This window comes from Rhea pennata, chromosome 5, assembly GCF_028389875.1.
Source record: "Rhea pennata isolate bPtePen1 chromosome 5, bPtePen1.pri, whole genome shotgun sequence".
Classification (NCBI taxonomy): domain Eukaryota; kingdom Metazoa; phylum Chordata; class Aves; order Rheiformes; family Rheidae; genus Rhea; species Rhea pennata.
Window position 1 is genome coordinate 9,819,399 of NC_084667.1, and position 17,645 is coordinate 9,837,043.

The 17,645-nt window shown below is 34.7% G+C and overlaps 1 protein-coding gene across 1 annotated transcript in view; it reads right to left on the reverse strand.

The window, feature by feature from the left end:
• Positions 1-8,771: 8,771 nt before the first annotated feature.
• The window catches only part of FMN1 (formin 1), a 141,663-nt gene continuing 132,789 nt past the window's right edge, over positions 8,772-17,645 (reverse strand). Inside the window, exons 16-17 of the mRNA XM_062577077.1 lie at positions 9,952-10,036; positions 8,772-9,284 (exon numbers count right to left, since the gene is read on the reverse strand). Of these exons, the coding sequence (XP_062433061.1) occupies positions 9,240-9,284; positions 9,952-10,036 (130 nt within the window). The 3' untranslated portion in view covers positions 8,772-9,239. The remainder of the gene's footprint in view (positions 9,285-9,951; positions 10,037-17,645) is intronic.

Below are 17,645 nucleotides of genomic sequence, written 5' to 3' on the forward strand. Positions count from 1 at the left end.
TCTCTCAAACAGAGAAACCTACAGAACCTAAACAATATATTTTACATACAAAAATACAATTGATAACATGAACAAAAATACTGAGGAAGAAAATATAGTCTTTTATTTACAGAGAATGGCTCCTTAAGAATTTAGTTTAAAAATAAATACTCCATTCCATTACAATATCTTATTACAAAGTTAATCATATGCACATCTTGTTTTTTGAGAAAATTAAACTTTTAGACAAATGATAGAAACATATATATATATATTTTATATATATATATAAAATATATTATTGTTACAACGTGAAGGGAAAAAAACACCTGAATCTAATTAGCTTATTCTTTTTGGACATTTATAATGTATTTAGTCAAGAACTACACCCAAAGGAGTCTGATTCCTGAAAATAAAATACTAAATCATACTAATATTCCGCTATTTATGTTGTACATTTTGTGGGATGAGGAGTGCAAACTTGAGCCCCAATTCAAATGACAGCACATATATTACTGTTGAGTATATGTGGTAACATTTAGGCAAAACTTTGATTTTATTAAAGCAAATCTGATACAGACAGGCGAGACTAAGCACTGTTATGTCTGTGAAATTTGCTAGGTACACACAGAATATTAATAGCACTTCTAGACAATTTGCCATTTTGCTACATCTTCAAAGAGAAGTCAAACGGCCAAGAAGGCCCATATTTTGATGTTTTTTGAGTCACATGGAGAGAAGAGAGGAAAGAGTACCAACAACAATAATGTTCAACAGTGCAACTATTCAGCTCAAATTGATTGGAAAGGAAAACAAAAAACATTTTCAAAATACCTAAATAAAAGTTGAAAATCGTACTAAAATCCTACTAAAAACATTTTCTAAAGGCCAATTCATTCCTCCCTAAATAATCTTTCTCCATTTTTCCTTTCTGTAACATTTGAACACGGCTAAGCTTTTAGCTTTATACTTCAGAGAGTAATAGCTGAGTGTTATTATATACAAAATGACAGGGTACATTTTCAAAATCAAAATGTAAGTCTAAATTCCCTTTTGAAAGCAACGTGGGCATTTTGAAGCCTAAGCCCTACTGAGTGGTTCCAATGTGCCTAAATTACTTTTGAAAATTGGACGTAGCCTTCCTCTGTTGCTCCATATGATATTAAAATTTTACTAATTCTGTTCCCATATATATATATATATATATAGCTCTATTGTAATTATTTTGTTCTTGAAGCTGATACACCTGAAAAATGGAGTGTCATTATAACTAATGTATATGTACAAAAGACTGTAAAAATAATTATGTTTCTTCTGGGCAATTTATTACCAGTCATTGTGAGAATTATTCTTTTTTTCCTGAGTGCCTTGTTGCTCTATGCCAGATAATATATTTGATAGTGAAAGTGTAACAAAAAATAAGAAAAAAAGATGTTTCATACGTCACCTGTTCTTTCAATCGTCACCATTGAGACTTGCACAACAGCAGACCCCAAATCCCCCTGACCTCCCACAAAAAGCTGGAACAATTTTATTGCCAATGAAATAATATAAAGCTCATTGTTTAGCAGCTCTTGGTGGAATCAACTGCTTCAAGGATTTCTTTTTCTTTTGAATTATGACTCTTTTTGGTATTGGAAAACATGCCCAAGTGTAGCCTGACAAATATATTCAGCCTAGCAACAAAGAAATTTAATTCAAGTATTTGTTTTTCAGGAATGTTTGCTATTCACACTTGAAAGAGGCATTTTATGGGGTACCAGTTTGGCTGGGCAGTCACAGCTTTGCTGAGGGCTCCTGCAATGAAACAGGACTTTTAGCAAGTCTCCGTATGTAGTCCTTATCCAACTCCATCTCACAGTTCATGAGCTCTCTCTTGCCTTGCAACAGAAATCGGTGACATTTCAAAACCAGTGCAGTATGACACTTTCATTGACATATCTTCTCTGAACTTGACACCTGAAAAAATCTGTTAAATCTCCTTCTCGAGTCTCTCTCTTTTTCAAGCTACGTGCAGATAAATCTTTGCTGTTCAGGCTCCAGTAGCCAGCAGCAGGACTTGTTGTACATGCACAGAGTTTGATTCTTTTACCTAACAGTCAAGCTTCTGTAGATGCTTGTCCAAGATAAGTTGGCTTGATTATCTGATATAATACAATCACTATTTAAAACAAACAAAAAATCCCCCAACCCTTCAACAGGAAATGAGGACTTCCTAAAATGAAAATCCACGAGAAAGAAAGAGTGATCTTTATATCACTTTAAAGGCCTTCCCCCCCCCCCAACTTTTTAGCTTTCAGGTACGTTACAGAGCCTCTTGGCCCCTGGGAAGTCATGGAAAATATGTATAAAACATAATGTCGACAGACCTAAGTCTCATTCTCATTATCACACATATTTCTGGTCTCAACAAGAGCAAAAGCCTTGATTATATACCTGAATGTACATGTGCTGTCTCTTAGAGAGACAAGCTTTCTTTATGTCCAGTTCTAAGGAACATAAATGAATGGTAACGTATTGATTGTCTAGGTCTTTGAAACTGAGAGTTGTAGTCAGCTTAGGTGAACTAGTAAAGTTCAGCTCATGCTCCGTAAATTTGAGTAAATCTTCTGGCTTGGAAGCTAAATGACTTTATGCAGTAGTTGAGCTTTTTTTTTCTTTTTTTTTTTTCTTTTCTTTTCTTTTTTTTTTTTTTGACTTTTAGCAACCAGTTTGTCAAGTATGTGAATTTACTGTTGATAATAGAAGGAGAATGGGGAACTCTAGGAACTGCTGAGAAAAAAGGATGATAGGGCAGGAGCTCCCCACAAGAGTTTGTTGAATTTGAATATTACAGGGAATCCTGAAGGAAGGAGATTCACAACTGAACCTTCTAATTTCTTCACAGCCATTCTAAAACACACTGGACTGTAACATAAGATGTATGACCGGAATGAATGAAGGAATCAGAAAAAGTTTTTTTTTTTCACAAGGAATGAAACAAAAAGTTTTATTCCTTCAGCCTCCTGTCAGATATAAACCTGGAAAATTCCATTTTCCAGATAAAATGGAACATATTTACAGCATGCCAAAGGAGAAGGTAAAAAAACTACTACGTGCTTGTTCTGTCTGGCAGCAGTCAGGGAGAAAGCCTATCATTTGAATTTTTCTAATGAGCAATTCGCATTTCACACACACAAAAAAAAAGACCAATAAAAATCATCTTGCTGCAGATTCCCAAAAAAAAAAAAATTTTAAGTAACACTATCAACCGGCGAGCAGACACCACAGTTCCTCTTTCTGGAACAAATCTCCCGAAGTCACCTGAGCTTAATCCGTAAGGATGCTGTATGTCAGAGCCATCCAGCAGGTGAAGCTCAAGCTGCGTCAGGACTCCTCAGGGCTCTCGCGGTTATCAAGTACGTTACAGTTCAGTGGGTATCAGAACAGCCGCTCTCCATCTCCAGGATTATACTCTGCCCCATCTGTCTTGTAACTGCGGGGAAGACGCCAGCTCTCAGTGATGGCAGAATCTGGCCCTAAACTACGACTACTAGTTTATGGTTAGGCCAGGCTCAGACGTAGCAGCGAAATTACTTCTTACCTCGGTGAAAATGCCAGGGTTACCGGCAGGACACCCCGGGGAAACTCGAAACGCAGCGGCATTTGTGCTTACCACAGAAGCTGTGCTCTGAGGGATCAGTGGCTAACGGCAAGGATCCCCTGCGAACAGCCTCAAAGCCTCCCAGAGCTCCCACGTTTACCTCGCAGGGGGAAATCCATCCACCTTGGACAAAGCTTTGCGCCGCGCGCCGGGCAGGGCTTAGTGGTGGAAGTAATTCCTTCCCCAAAAAATCACAAGACAACCGGGATGCTGCAATGCAGCTTACATCTAGACCTTAAGCGAACAGTAGTACTGACCTTTTGGAGCACAAAACCCCCCTGTTCCTTTCCTCTTAATATTAATTAATTAATAATTATTATTATTTGTACATGGCGGATAGCTTCTTATTACATTCCAAGAACACACATGCTTTTGCGAGCAGATCTAGGCAAACCTACGTGGTAAGAGTAAACAGGACGGTATACAGGACCCCTGGAGCAGACAAGCATTTTTAAAACCACTTAAAAACGTGTGAGACTTTCTAATGAAAAACTAGCTTTAAAATGGTTCATTAGACACTCGAGCGACCTCTTTTTTATACCAAAAATGTCCAGTAGGACAAACTGTTAGCTAAATTTTGCCTCGTACTATCTGTAGCCGCTGTAAATGCCCTGGCATATGCTCAAAATCTTCAACCAAGGCTAGGAAACCAGAGTTTCCATGCAGAATCGTTTTGTGAAATCCGAGATGCCAGTGTTCTCCGAGCTAACTTGGGGATCTCCAAAACTGCCCCGCACTCCTTAGCGCATGAATTCACCACATTGCAGCACAAGATGCAATAGACAGATACGAATCAACTAAAAGTATTTGTATTTCAAATTACTATGTTTAACATTTCAGAATAATTTCTTGCATTATGTTCTGCACCACACTATTTGTGACATTTTAAATCTAGTACCACAACAATGAGCTCATCTAGACTGGATTTTTCATGAAAGATGAGAAAGAAATTATTGTTTTATTAGGGTTTTTTAGAGCTTTATAATAATTGATCTAAAATGACATACTTTTAGAATTTTATGTCTACAGGCATCACATGAACTGGTAAGTCAGAGGCTACAGAATGACATTTAGGTACATCTGAACCGAGTCCAATAAGCTGTATTAGACACAAACCTTTCAGAAAGCTGTTCCATTCTGATTTGAAAGCAGTGGAATTGGGGAATCCACAACTACCTTTGCTAATGTCTTTCAGTGGTTAACCAGCATCCTTACTAATAGTTTGCAACTTACTCCTATTTTTAATTTGTCTGTTTTTCAGACTTTTTTGTGTGGTATTTTTCCTTGCTGGCTCAAGGAGCTATTTAGTTCTTAATATTTTCTTTCTTGGAAGCAACTTATTCACTACGATCAAGTTACTTTTTGTCTTTCTTTTTTATTTTCTTTACATTTATATGCAAATAGGTAGGCTTATCTTCAAAAGAAGAATGCCAAAGAGAACTTTCCAGACTGCAAATCCCAAAATCCACTAACAGGCACTAATGAATTCCAAAGAACCAAAAAAAAGGAACAAAAAAGTGAGATCCATAACAAAATTGAACAAGATCCAGATAAAGCCAAGAATAAATAAAAACTAGGGTGGATATGATTTTCTAAAATTATAAGCTTAGACTGGTGCTTAAACACAAATTATGGAGTTGGACTTTTAAAAACACAGCAGTGATGTAATGAGATGAATATTTCTAACTTGTTTGGGTACTTCTGCAATTCCTCACCCACACAAGATTAAGGCATTCATTTTTAAGATATTGACCTAAAGCATTGAAGAAATGGCATTACTAACTAAGTAAATACACAGTCTTCCACTGTTCTCAGTATTCTTCCACTAGGAAAGATGTTTAGAGGTAAGAAAAAGAGATGCTATTGATTCACTGGAAAATAGGACAATAAGTACGCTGTGCATCACACAACAAATCATTTTTCTCATGTTTCATGTAGGAATCAGCTAGACTGATCAGAGATATCCTGTCTCCTTAAGCTTGGTTGGAGGAGATATCCTCAGCAACTCAGGAAGTTTGAAATCCCGTGTAAACTTTATTCATCACAGAGCTGCTTAAAATATTCCATTATTTTTCTCCCTGCTTTCTGAACATTCCAGCCATTGTACTTTAATTTTACATATGTACAGAAACTGAAGATCATACAGTTTCTAGTTTGGTGCCAAGAGATTCTAATTTAAATAAATACAATACAACATTATCCAACTGATAAATTTATAACTCTATAATAAATCACACAGTATAGAACAGTTCCATGGGTTAGTAAAGGCAAATCACCAGGATAGTTTTCATAGAATAATAAAAATATCATGAAAATATAATTCATACTGTTAAATACCTCCAAGGTGCTAAAAGATGCTTTGCTTTAAAATCATTAAGTGACAATATTGTAAACAAGTTAAGGAGTGCTTCACATATTATTGAGACTTATGCACCTATATTGAATTTTTCCTAATAATCCAATTTATAAATAAGCAATGTGTGTAATTTTCTCAAATAAGTGCTTCCTGCATAATACACTTTTTAACAATGCTTTGCTTTATAGACTTTGAAAAGTTTGACAATAATAATAGTTAAAAAAAAAAAAAAGCCACATCTATTGTGTACTCACAGAAGTAACTTCTGTGCAGCGTGAAGGTACTTTAAATGAACTAGCCTGGAAAATGCTAACTGTCCAGCTATGGTTGCTTGGCTTAATTTATTCCACTCTTTACCTTTATTTCTTTGTCAGCAATGTAGACACGTTCCAAAGACTTGTCTTCCCTTTCACTTTGTTCTTTCTTTTCCCTCTCTCTCTCCCTTTTCCTCCTCCCCAGATTAGAAACCTTAAGGTAAAGTCAGGCCCTATACCAAATCCAAGCATAAAACATAAATCTTAGTGATACTGTATCCCAGTTTGAGCCCTTGCTGATGCCCACATACTATATCTGCAGTGTCTAAATATATCATAAATAAACAGTTGACATATAATATCTGTTAATATCACTTCTCTAATAAAATGATTTAATTAAGGTCAGCAGGTCTACCATTATTAACAGCCTCAGGGCACTTGTGGGTACCACTAAGGTTGTAAGTGTGATACTCAGCTGATCAGTAGTCTTAAAGTCCTGAGTAAGAGAATGAATCAAGTGCTCTAGATGTTTTTCTTTTTTCCTATTTCACCTAAAAATAGTACAGCTAGTAGTGGAGGATTTAAGTCATGGGTGAAACTAATCAGAATCTCACTACTGAGAAGAAAATCAGCCTTATTGGAGGTGAGGGAGAAACAATGTCTCTAGGCTATCTGAGCTTCTGAGACTGCTGAAAAATACACTAAGCTCTCAAAACAGAAAATTGATATTCTGGAAAAGAATTATAAGTCTGATCAGTCAATGCTTTACATTAATAATTTTAATTTTTAATCCCTTTTTGTGTACATTATTCAACAACTCTAAATGAAAAGTCAATTGGAACTGAAAAATGAAACTTCATATTATGAATTTTTGAAATAGGATATATCAAAATTTTAAAGCCTTTTTAACATAATATTCTTTTAACAAGAATTTTCAAGATAAATCCTCTCACAAACAGTTCTAGTCTTGTTGATTGATTTTTCAAGTACGAACAGTTCATTGAAAAATTCCCAATCAACTCAAATGACAATATACACTATTTTCATAGTAGCTGGAAAATCATATGAAAGCTCTACTCAAAGACTCATCAGAACTGTCTTGTTTACTGCTGTTCTTTGGCTTTTATAAGCATTATTGTTCCTGCTGTTTATCACTAATCATATTGGAAATAAACTTTACACATGTGGTGGAAGACAGAAAACTTAGATCTTTGGAATTCACTTTTCTTCAGTGAAAACACCTAGCAAACTTTTTCCACAAATATCTTCATTAATCATGAAAAACAAAAATCAAACTACAAATTAGTTTATCTTTGCTGGTCTACTATTGACTGCTTTCATATGAATTATATTTACAAATGTCAAGTGTTTCTGTAGCAGCTAGAAACTCCAAAATACACAGGGAAAACTTGATTCCCTTATTTTTATTTATGCAGGAATGACAGACAGAATTATTTAAGAAACCTGCAACATATGAAATTTTCAAGTTATATTCATGAATGGGGTCTCCAATCACAATTTTCCGTGATTTTCTTTAATAAGAATATACTTCTAGTGCTGACTTTACTCTACATTTCATCACAGATTCTCTAATTTGCTATGTGGATAACCCATAATGTTTCTTTGATGTATATTCTCTTCATCTACTAAAGCAAAGCATTAATGCCTTCACCCCATTTTGTCTTTTTTTTTCATACTTTTTTGCTTTACCTAACTTCTCTATTACTCACAAAATTCAGACACCTTTATCTCAAGAAAGGAAATTTCTTCCTTATGAACAGCAATCAGAAGCCTGTTTTCTCCAGTTTGTTGTTCCTACTTATAGGGCATTACTGTATTTGTATTTGAGTCACTTTTCTGTTTTACCTTAAACTAATTCCTGCTGCAGGACATCTCCTTGCATCTGAATCCTGCAGTAAAAATCTGCAAGTAACAGTGGATATTCTCTAGTTTTTTCAGGATCTAAATGTTACTTTACATGCAATAGTTATAATGTTCCAAGATGACAGCAAGATTCATTTATTTCTTTCTTGACACTTAATTCATACAAAACCAGGGAGACAACAGTAGGTTGCAAAATATGTTCTAGAGTGAGATATTAATTGTTTAAAAGAAAGCTGTCAATAGAATTGAAAGCTCAAGATGTAATGGTGAATGTATGACTTTAGGGAGATACATTATTCTATTAGTTCAATGAAAAATGACTAATAAACACATTATTTTATGGAGTTGATAGTTTCAATACACACTGAAATAAAAGTATATGTTTTTATCATTTTTCCTTTGGAGTTCAGAATGTAGGAAATGTTAGGTCAAAACCATAAAAGTAATGAATCAGTTATGCCTTCAATCATACAACTATAGAATTTGAAACTATTTCTTTCATGTGCAAAATATTGTTTCCATTTCAATGTCTGACATAAGCTGAGGTTTCTATAAAAATACTTATAGTAAAATACAGAATATATCTATTATTACATTTAATCAGTTTTAGAAAGATGCATCCAATACTTAGATACTATAAAATTATTTAGCCTCAATCTGTTTTACCTCAGTTACTACTGAAGTAACAAAAATACGGTGTAATAGTCTCTTGTGAGCTGAATGGCGTATTTCCTATAATCTACACAAAGCCTCTGTAAATAACTTACAGGTTGTTAGTCATTGCTTAACTCAGCATCCAAAATTCTGTTATTAGCTCTTCCATATTAATGCATTAGGCATAGAGTACTTCAAACAACCATTAAAAATAGATACATTTTAAGCAATGTAAGGAAGAGTTACAGAAAATCGTTCTAGAATTCACATATAAACAACTTCTAAGAGAACTCTCTCTACTGAACGTACAAACCCCTCTGAAGGAACTCAAATATCATTAATGGATTGTCTTGGAACAGATCAGCAAAGTAGAATTCAGCATCTAACATAAGGTGCTCCCTCGGGAATGGGCATAGTAAAGCATCATGCAAGGTATTAAGTCACACTCATCATTTTCATTTGTCTTCTTTCAGTTGGTGGTCACACTGGCTTCCTTCTGACGTAGTCTTTCTTTCTGTTGTTTAAGAAAAATAAGAGTTTTATTATCATTCTTTTCTCTAGTTTTCCATCTGTTCTCAAGTTGCCATCAGCATGTGGTCTGGAATACTGAGAAGTACAAAACTAGTCATACTATATTAGACTTTTCTTTAATTCAAAAAAATTTGAATTAAAAAGGAAATGTAGTGTAAATTATTAGTCCTCCTTTAGTGTCTTATCAAAAAAATCTGGGGAACAGCGAGGAATAAAGTTGAATTTAATCCCTTCTGCCATTGCTCAACAGAACAAACAATTTTTGTAAGATTTTGAAGAAAATAAGAAACCTGGACATGGGACAAATTTATAAAATGAGCCTCAATGTACTAAATAGCATGGAAGAAAATACACGAGACTTTAGTTGCAGAAGGGAAGAAAACAGAACAGCAGCTCTTCTCATATCTTGTTATCTAAACTAGCAGAGACATGCTTGCCCACAACTAAGCTAAGTTTTGAACCTAATCGATGAATTATTGTAGGTGTAAGTTTAAAGATTTTTCTTTGGGAAGAATATTAATCTGCTACACTCAAACTGCTGAAGCATACTACACCACAGTTCAACAAGAATGGAAAAATCACCGTAATTCTGAATGATCAGAATACTGTAACAAATAACACTGAATGTCATGCTCAGAAATACATCATACCAGGCTAGCTGTAGGATTGATTTTCTTTGTTTCAACTTTCTTCTCTGCAGTTAACTTGCTTACTGATTGCTGAGCCACTTTAATTCTGAAACAAGATACACACAGAAGACATTATTAGATTCAAAGAAATTAAAATTGTTCTACCTCTGATTGGTATATGCTTATACCTGCAAGAATCATTTCCACTGCCTTCTTCAGGCACATTAGCTTAAGGAACTGTTAATTACTATTCAAAGGCACTTAATAATGTATTAAAGTAGATCAGAATACTTTTTTTTTAACTAAGGTGAAAATCAAAAGCTAACGACAGTCTGTACTGCTCACTGAAAATCTCACCAGGCAAGAGAGTTCTCTCATTCCGTTCTTCTTGCAGGACCTATGTTTTACAGAATGTCTTTGAAATGAAATGAAAACAGCCGCAGTATGAAAGCAAGAGGACACTTCTCTTAAAAATCAGAATCTAGATGGCTAGATCCTTCCTATACAGAGAATAGACTATTTTAGGTTGATTTGATTACACCATACTATCTTTCATTATGCCTAATTAGTATTTTTCTGGACATTATATTAATTGTTTGCCAGGCTATATATTACATATCCTCTGAAAACCTTGAAATGTCAGTTTTTCTTTAATGTTTTCTCTACTCCTTTAGATGTAAGGATAGACCCACCTAAGTGATGTGGGGATTGAGGAAAGGCAAATTAGGGAGAGGTTCTTGCCTACAGACAATTAAAATAGTGTTGAGGGCAGCTACAGACCAATCTACTAAAAGTATTATTGAGATAAGGGGAAAGAAGAAAATTGATCTGATTCCTCTATACTTGCCTTTTACTCTTAGGATCTTGCAGGCAGAACCCTTGTTTCAGTTGGGATTTAACACGGAGAACCCAACCAGAAATTCAAGCAGAAGGAAAAGGAGAACAGAGTTTAACAGAAATGGACTTTGCTTTTTTCTCTTACATTCAGAAGAGAAGGCAGGAGAAATTATGTCCTAAATACAGTGATAAAAAAGAAGGAAAATTCTTGGCACTCTAAGATAGGATCTGTCCAGCTACCAATGCTTTTAAAATGTTGATGCTAAGGACATCTAGCTTATACTTCCATATAGGAAATGCAGCGGGAAAGAATCTGCAAGTGGATTTCTGTTAGCAAACAAGCAAAGAAAACTCAGCAATCCAATTTTCACTAATGCACATCAAATTAGTCTTTTCCTATAAACAGTGCATTTCTTGGCACTTTTCAACTGACAAATTCTACTTTCTTCTCTAATTTAATTTTTCCACTAGTAGAAATAATTATGCTGTGGCTAGTCAAAAGGTATTTAAAATACCATGTCCAGTTCAAACTGCTCTTGACACACTCAATTTTTGAGGAATTTTGGAAGAAAAGCAAAAAAGGAATGTGGATTATAGCTGCAATTACTGATGTGTGCTTCCTTCCTTACTGTAACGCTAGCAGCAAATTAGATTCTGTACATCTTTTTAAAAATACAAAACAGTTTCATAAATTCTTTTTTGTGCTTATCAGTATTCAGCACCGGAGCCTAATATTCCTCATCCAAGCCAGGCATTTTTGAAGCTTCTATTGGGTAGTTAATGGTGTTTGTGATTTCTTGCTTTCCAGTGCTTAAGAACGGAAGGAAACAGCAACATTACATTTTAGAAATCTTATTTCCTCCACTGTTTATCCACTACATTGGTTCAAGCTATAAATACACCCTCAAATACATGAACATGAAATTATTCTTCTGTATAGTTTTAAAAATATCTGCAGTTTATTTAGTACTATCCACAAGTTTTCTCCCCTATTTTGATCACAATTTCTTTTCAATCACTTTCTCTTTAGCCATAGGTCTGTTTTCCAAATAGTTTTCAAACATTCAGAGTCCGCATTTTCATCTGAAGGGAATATTCTAGGATTATAAACTTTTACACTTAAAAAGAACATTATGCACTTCACTGATTGAGGCCTAGCTTTGATCTGTGTATTTTATTCCGTAGTTGCACAACTTCCAGGAAACCTATTAGAATTTTTAAATAAAATGCATAGTTTGGAATACAAAATAACAACATGATTTGAATCATGTGATATTTGGCTCATAGAAATGACAGACTAATTATATATTGCACTTTGGTCTGCTAGGGGGAAAAAAAATCACTTTGTTAACATGTGACTGATAAGATTAGCAGGCATTCCCAGAAACAGAAGTACATAATTGAAAATGAAACTCTTTACTACTTTCCATTATTTCATTTTCATGAAAAAAATTAACTTTGATTGTCCATGAAATGTTATGATAGCCTCCCGCCAAAACGTACAAACTCACACAATATTCTTTGTCCTCATTTAAAGTGGAGTATGTGCCCGTTTGATAGTCTGCTACTCAAACAGACAAGTAAAATTGAGTCACACACTTTATGCATAAAAGAACGATTAACTAGTGACTTGACAAACTTAATTCACCTAAGCCATGCCTCTTTTCTGTTTGTTGTCTTTTTTCTACCACTTTTCTTTAGTGCAGATAGAAGCGATATTGCCATTTGAGCACAGCAAATACTATCAGAACTTTGAAAAGCTTTTAAGTGAAATACCAAAAATTAGAAGCGAGGTCTAGAGATGAATATAGCATAGGAAGAGCAAAACTACAAAAAAGCACATTTAAAATGATAGAACTAAGTTCTTTATTATCTTCTGCCATTCTGTCAGATCCATACATTGTTACTAACCAATCTGCAGATATAACACACAACATACACAACATATCATTATTAACTAACTTCAAATAAACTATTAAATGTGTTCTAAAAGGTATTTAAGATGTAGCTTACGAGAATTTATATAGACTTAAATTGTTGAACTTCTTTCCACAAAAGCATAAACTTCCTTGGCTGTTTTTAAAATGTTCAGCAATTACTTGTTAAAATCTATTTAGAGAAAAAAAAAAAAAAAAAAAAAAAAGCTAAGTGACAGAATGTCCAAATGTAAATTAAACAAATGTGTAATTCTTTTAAATTTCTCTTCTTCCTTGAGAGTAACTGCAGTTATATTAGATACTAATGAAGGTGGCCAATTTTAATATTGTATACTTTATAGAAACCAGGTGAAAAGGAAAAGAATTTCTGAGAACATGGGAAATGCACAGAAGTCTTGTGTTCAGTATAATGGCCAACAAAATAGCTTAAGAATAATTCAAAAACATTACTAAAGCATTTATTGTAGATTTACTAGACTAACTAGTGCATTAATAGGTGCTGAGTTTTGCAAAATAAGGGCTTAAAATGCTTACTGCATCTTGCTTGATCTCATTTGTTGGACGAATATTAAATGAGACACCAGCTGGGAGAGGATGCAGAGTCTTTCCTAGTGAAACGGCTTCTTAAGGAAGCAAAGAAATCATTAATACAGTGCAATAACCAGCTGGTAAGATAACAGCGACTGATTAGGTCTTAGATTTAGAATAATTCAATTAATATTCACATTTAGCATGACAGTGGTATCCTTCTCAAGAGCCTGATCCTGGAATGAACAGCAGCAGCATCCAGCCCTGAGTTTCACAGTTTGCAACTTGCAGGCAAAGGCTGAACTGTATGGACCAAGCGTCCCACCAGCCACGCTGTACCCGTTTCTTCTGAGTTTTTGCTCTGGGAGCTAATGTATATGGAAGGAGTTCACAGGAACTGTTCATTTAGAGTGGCATGGCCATAGAGGGGAGTTTAGAGACATGCAAAGGAACTGACTCAAGGAAAAGATTTTTTTTTTTTCCCTTTTATATCAGTGTACAATGGTATGGATGGACACACTAGTCTACCTAACTTTCAGAGAACTCAGGGAAGAGAAATTGGGACTGAAGTTAACAGATGTGAAATCAAGAAGAAAGAAAGGGGAATAGAAAAGTCAACAGAAATAGATGTAAAATAGAAAGGCAAGAAAAGATAGAAATGAGCAATAAAACAGAAAAGAAAAAATTAGCAAGGACATTAACACAGCAGTGGAGAGGACAAAAAAGCCCAATAAGGACAGGAGAGCAGCTGACCACGTCATCGAAGGAGAGGGCATGAAGGTGCTGATTTAGAAAACTGATGTGTTCCCTCTTTCTCCAGCATTTGGAAATATTTACGAAAGTTCAAATAGTCTTTGTTCAGTATTATAACAAGGCTATTTATCCTTCTTAGGCTGACAGGGTATGTCAATAATAAAGGTAATAATTTTATCTTCCATAAATAGCTTAGAGACTGTGTAGCTCAAGAGATAGACTAGTCTAAGTGCAAATAATTACAACATTGAAAATCAATCTTTTTTTTTTTTGCACAGAGAAAATAAGAATGACTTTACAGAAAACAGCTGAAGATTTATTTCTGTCAGGGTCATCTCAGTGGAGGCCTCTGCCATGCTTTTTAAAAATGCATGGTTTAAAATCTTTTCAGTAGAGGAAGCAATGAAATCATAGATATTTCTCACACACTGTGTTTTAGTCAGCATTAACCAGTGAATGGCACAGCTACTTCCCATTCCAAGACAATAAGGATTAATACTTTTTGGTGCTGCAGCGTGTTTATGATAAAAAAAAAGCGAAGTTAAGGAATGCAGGTTTGTTAAACCATGAAATCTGACCAGCTGCAACATGGATGTGTTCAAAAGAAACATTATTCTCACTCAGCAGTGAGCCAGAGGTCAATATACCCTAATGAATGCAGGAGATGTGGTGCCAAACGTAACACCAAGTATTACTGTACATTAACACACACTATGGAAAACAAAATTGAATGAACTGATCAAAACTGATTTTTTAAAGAGGAGAATTATGATTTGAACACTATACCTGGATCTCTACTATAATCAATGGGATTATCATCTGCTTTTGCCTGCCTCTCAGGGGCAGGTGTTGACTCCCTCTGTAAACCAGATACAAGTCAGCCCTCTGTCAATTATTTTTATTTTGTAACTGAGGAAACGGAAACAAAATCCACATATAAGCTTGTACTTTTTAAAGTTTCCTTAACAAGCTCATGAAAATACTTTTCCCCCTTACAGGAAAAGATATTGTTAAACTAGGAAGTAAACTGATAAACTTAGGATCATTTTCACTCATGCTTTCCCTTTGAGTCAGAGAAGGTGTGAGCTGGCACAGACCACGCTCTAAAGTCCTTGGTCAGGATAAACAGGATGCTACTTTTTTGGTATAGACAAAGGCTACACTGGCCACCCAAAATCTACTCAAAATGCAACTGTAGGAACGCAGAACTCATCCTTTCCATCATATCATCACTTTTTTTTCTCCTTCTCTTCCCTCACTCTATCACAACTTATTTCAGCCCAAAAGCTTTTCAATATCACTGAACTATTGGCCTCCAGCCTGGTAACAATGCCAGCTTTTAGGGCTCATTTATCAAATGTTCTTACAAACATATTGCCTTTTCCCCACACTGGAACTATGTATGCAAGGAACTCCCAGCACAAATCTGTGGTCACCTAATGGTCATATTTCAAATCTTTCCTTAAAACTTCACTTACAGTATGATGTTAATTTGCCACTTGTTAGACCAGCAGTTTATTATCATACTAATCAAACAGTACTTGTCACATTCACCTTTTTTGATTTTAGATCGTATAAGTAGATTCTATGATAACTGGATGACACCCTTTTTTGGAGTATTTGCCTAATGCTTGATACAGTGCGTTTCACTGTATCTATAAGCAGATCAAAACAGCTGCAAGGTTGGACACTCACTCTGTTTTTTGTTCACTGTCTTAGATAACATATAAATGATATCCAAAAGATGCAAATTTAGAGGCCAGAGGTAATAAAAATGGGCAAAAGAGAAGCAAAGCAGAGAAAGGATATGGCTACCCTCATACTGAGAGGAGACTGCTTAGCATTTTTCTCTTTGAAGGGAAAATATAGAGAGGTGATGCCATAGATTTCCACATTGCTCAATAATATTTAGTTTAACTATCACTTCAAAGCGAGAAAGCCAGATTCCAAAACTATTGTGAATACACACGGCAGGAATGACACCTTACCACAGCCGTCATACAATGCATTAGATCAATCAAATGTCAACTATCTAAACAGCACCAACAAAAATTATGAATGAATTATTTGTACGGTTTAAAGGCTGCAGGCAAGATTTTAACCATCTGTGGGATACTATAGGAGGGTACACCGAAACCACAGCGTAGCCATGTATGTCACACATATTATCAAAACCAATAAATTTAATTACTTTCCCATTGAAAGCATATATACATAATAGGCAGACCTGTAAGTACAACCATTAGTACCATCCTCACTTTCAGTCATACAGCCACAGAGTTTAATGCCAGCATTTCTACTCAGGTTCTAGCTGCTGTCTTCAGATATGTGGTAAAACTTAATTGCTTGGTTTTCACTCTAGTGCCTTAGGACTTTTGGTAGTTTTCTATTTTTTATTTCATTTTCTAAAGAATAACAGAACAGTTCAATTTTACAGGTCTTGCAAAAATTCCAAATTGAGTAATTAATTTCTATTCAAAAAGTCACTGAAGTTTCATCTGGATTAAGCATTTTCTTATTCTAAGTACCTGTGTACTATATTTGCATACTTTTCAGTAACTTCCCCATTCCCTTTCATGAGGTTACATGAGTGTGGAGAGAACCACCACAGGTACCGTGATTAGATAGAAAAGATATGAGTTAAAAACGTTGTAAGTGTTCCTGGCACTACAAAACAAAGCACCACTTTATGTTAGATTTTGCCATTTTTGCAGAATACAGTTGAAGGTATTTAATTTTGAAATTAAACCATAAAATAAATCTGGTCTTCTAAAACTGATATATCTTCTTGAACTGAAGATTACTTCTCTACCTCCCTTACTATAATACTGAAAATGAAAATTTAGTTCATTACTTCTTCTCTGGTGTTTCTGTCAGTTTTTATTCATTTATTATGTGCAAGAGAGCAACACAGCTTCTTTTAATTGCATATTATTTTAAAAATCTGACTTAAATACTGTATCAACTAGCACTGCTAAGAGGTTTTGCTATTTACAGAGTATTTCTTATGACATGTGCTATTACAAACAAAACCTCCTCAAACTTACACTTGCACAAATAGAGAGCAACCAACACAACTTATTCTGTATATAGTAAATTAACACCAAAAATGGAAGAGTTAAGTACAAAGCTAAAGCCAACACCAACCTACTCTTAACAACAAAAAATAACTGAGGACTTCTCCATGCGTTTATTATTTTTAGGATAATTTTAGAATATTTAGGATACCTTCCTGTTTACCACTAGCTACTCACACTGCTACGTTCAGAGTTTCTGCGTTCAAAGCTTTTCTTGCCTTTGTGGCAAAAAAGTCAGTAAAAAGTCACAACAAGATTAAGGTGAGACCATCAATAATTTTTTTGCCAGAGATGGAATCCAAGAAAAAAGGTATTAGAAAAAAGAACATTCTTTTGCTGTGCTGAATATGGACTGTATAATTCTGTTGATTAAATAATGATTATGTCTTCTCTAACTGTTGAGACAATCTTAGGTTCTCTTTTTCTCTTCTGATTTCTGTTTCTTAGCTATAAAATTTTTTATTTATGTTCAGTCTGAAAGAGGTGACTTAATCCAGTACAGTGACTATTGCATCAATCTTATCTTTGCAGCGTAAAGAGTAAGCCCCTTAGCACATAATGATAATCTTTGTCAGATTGCTTT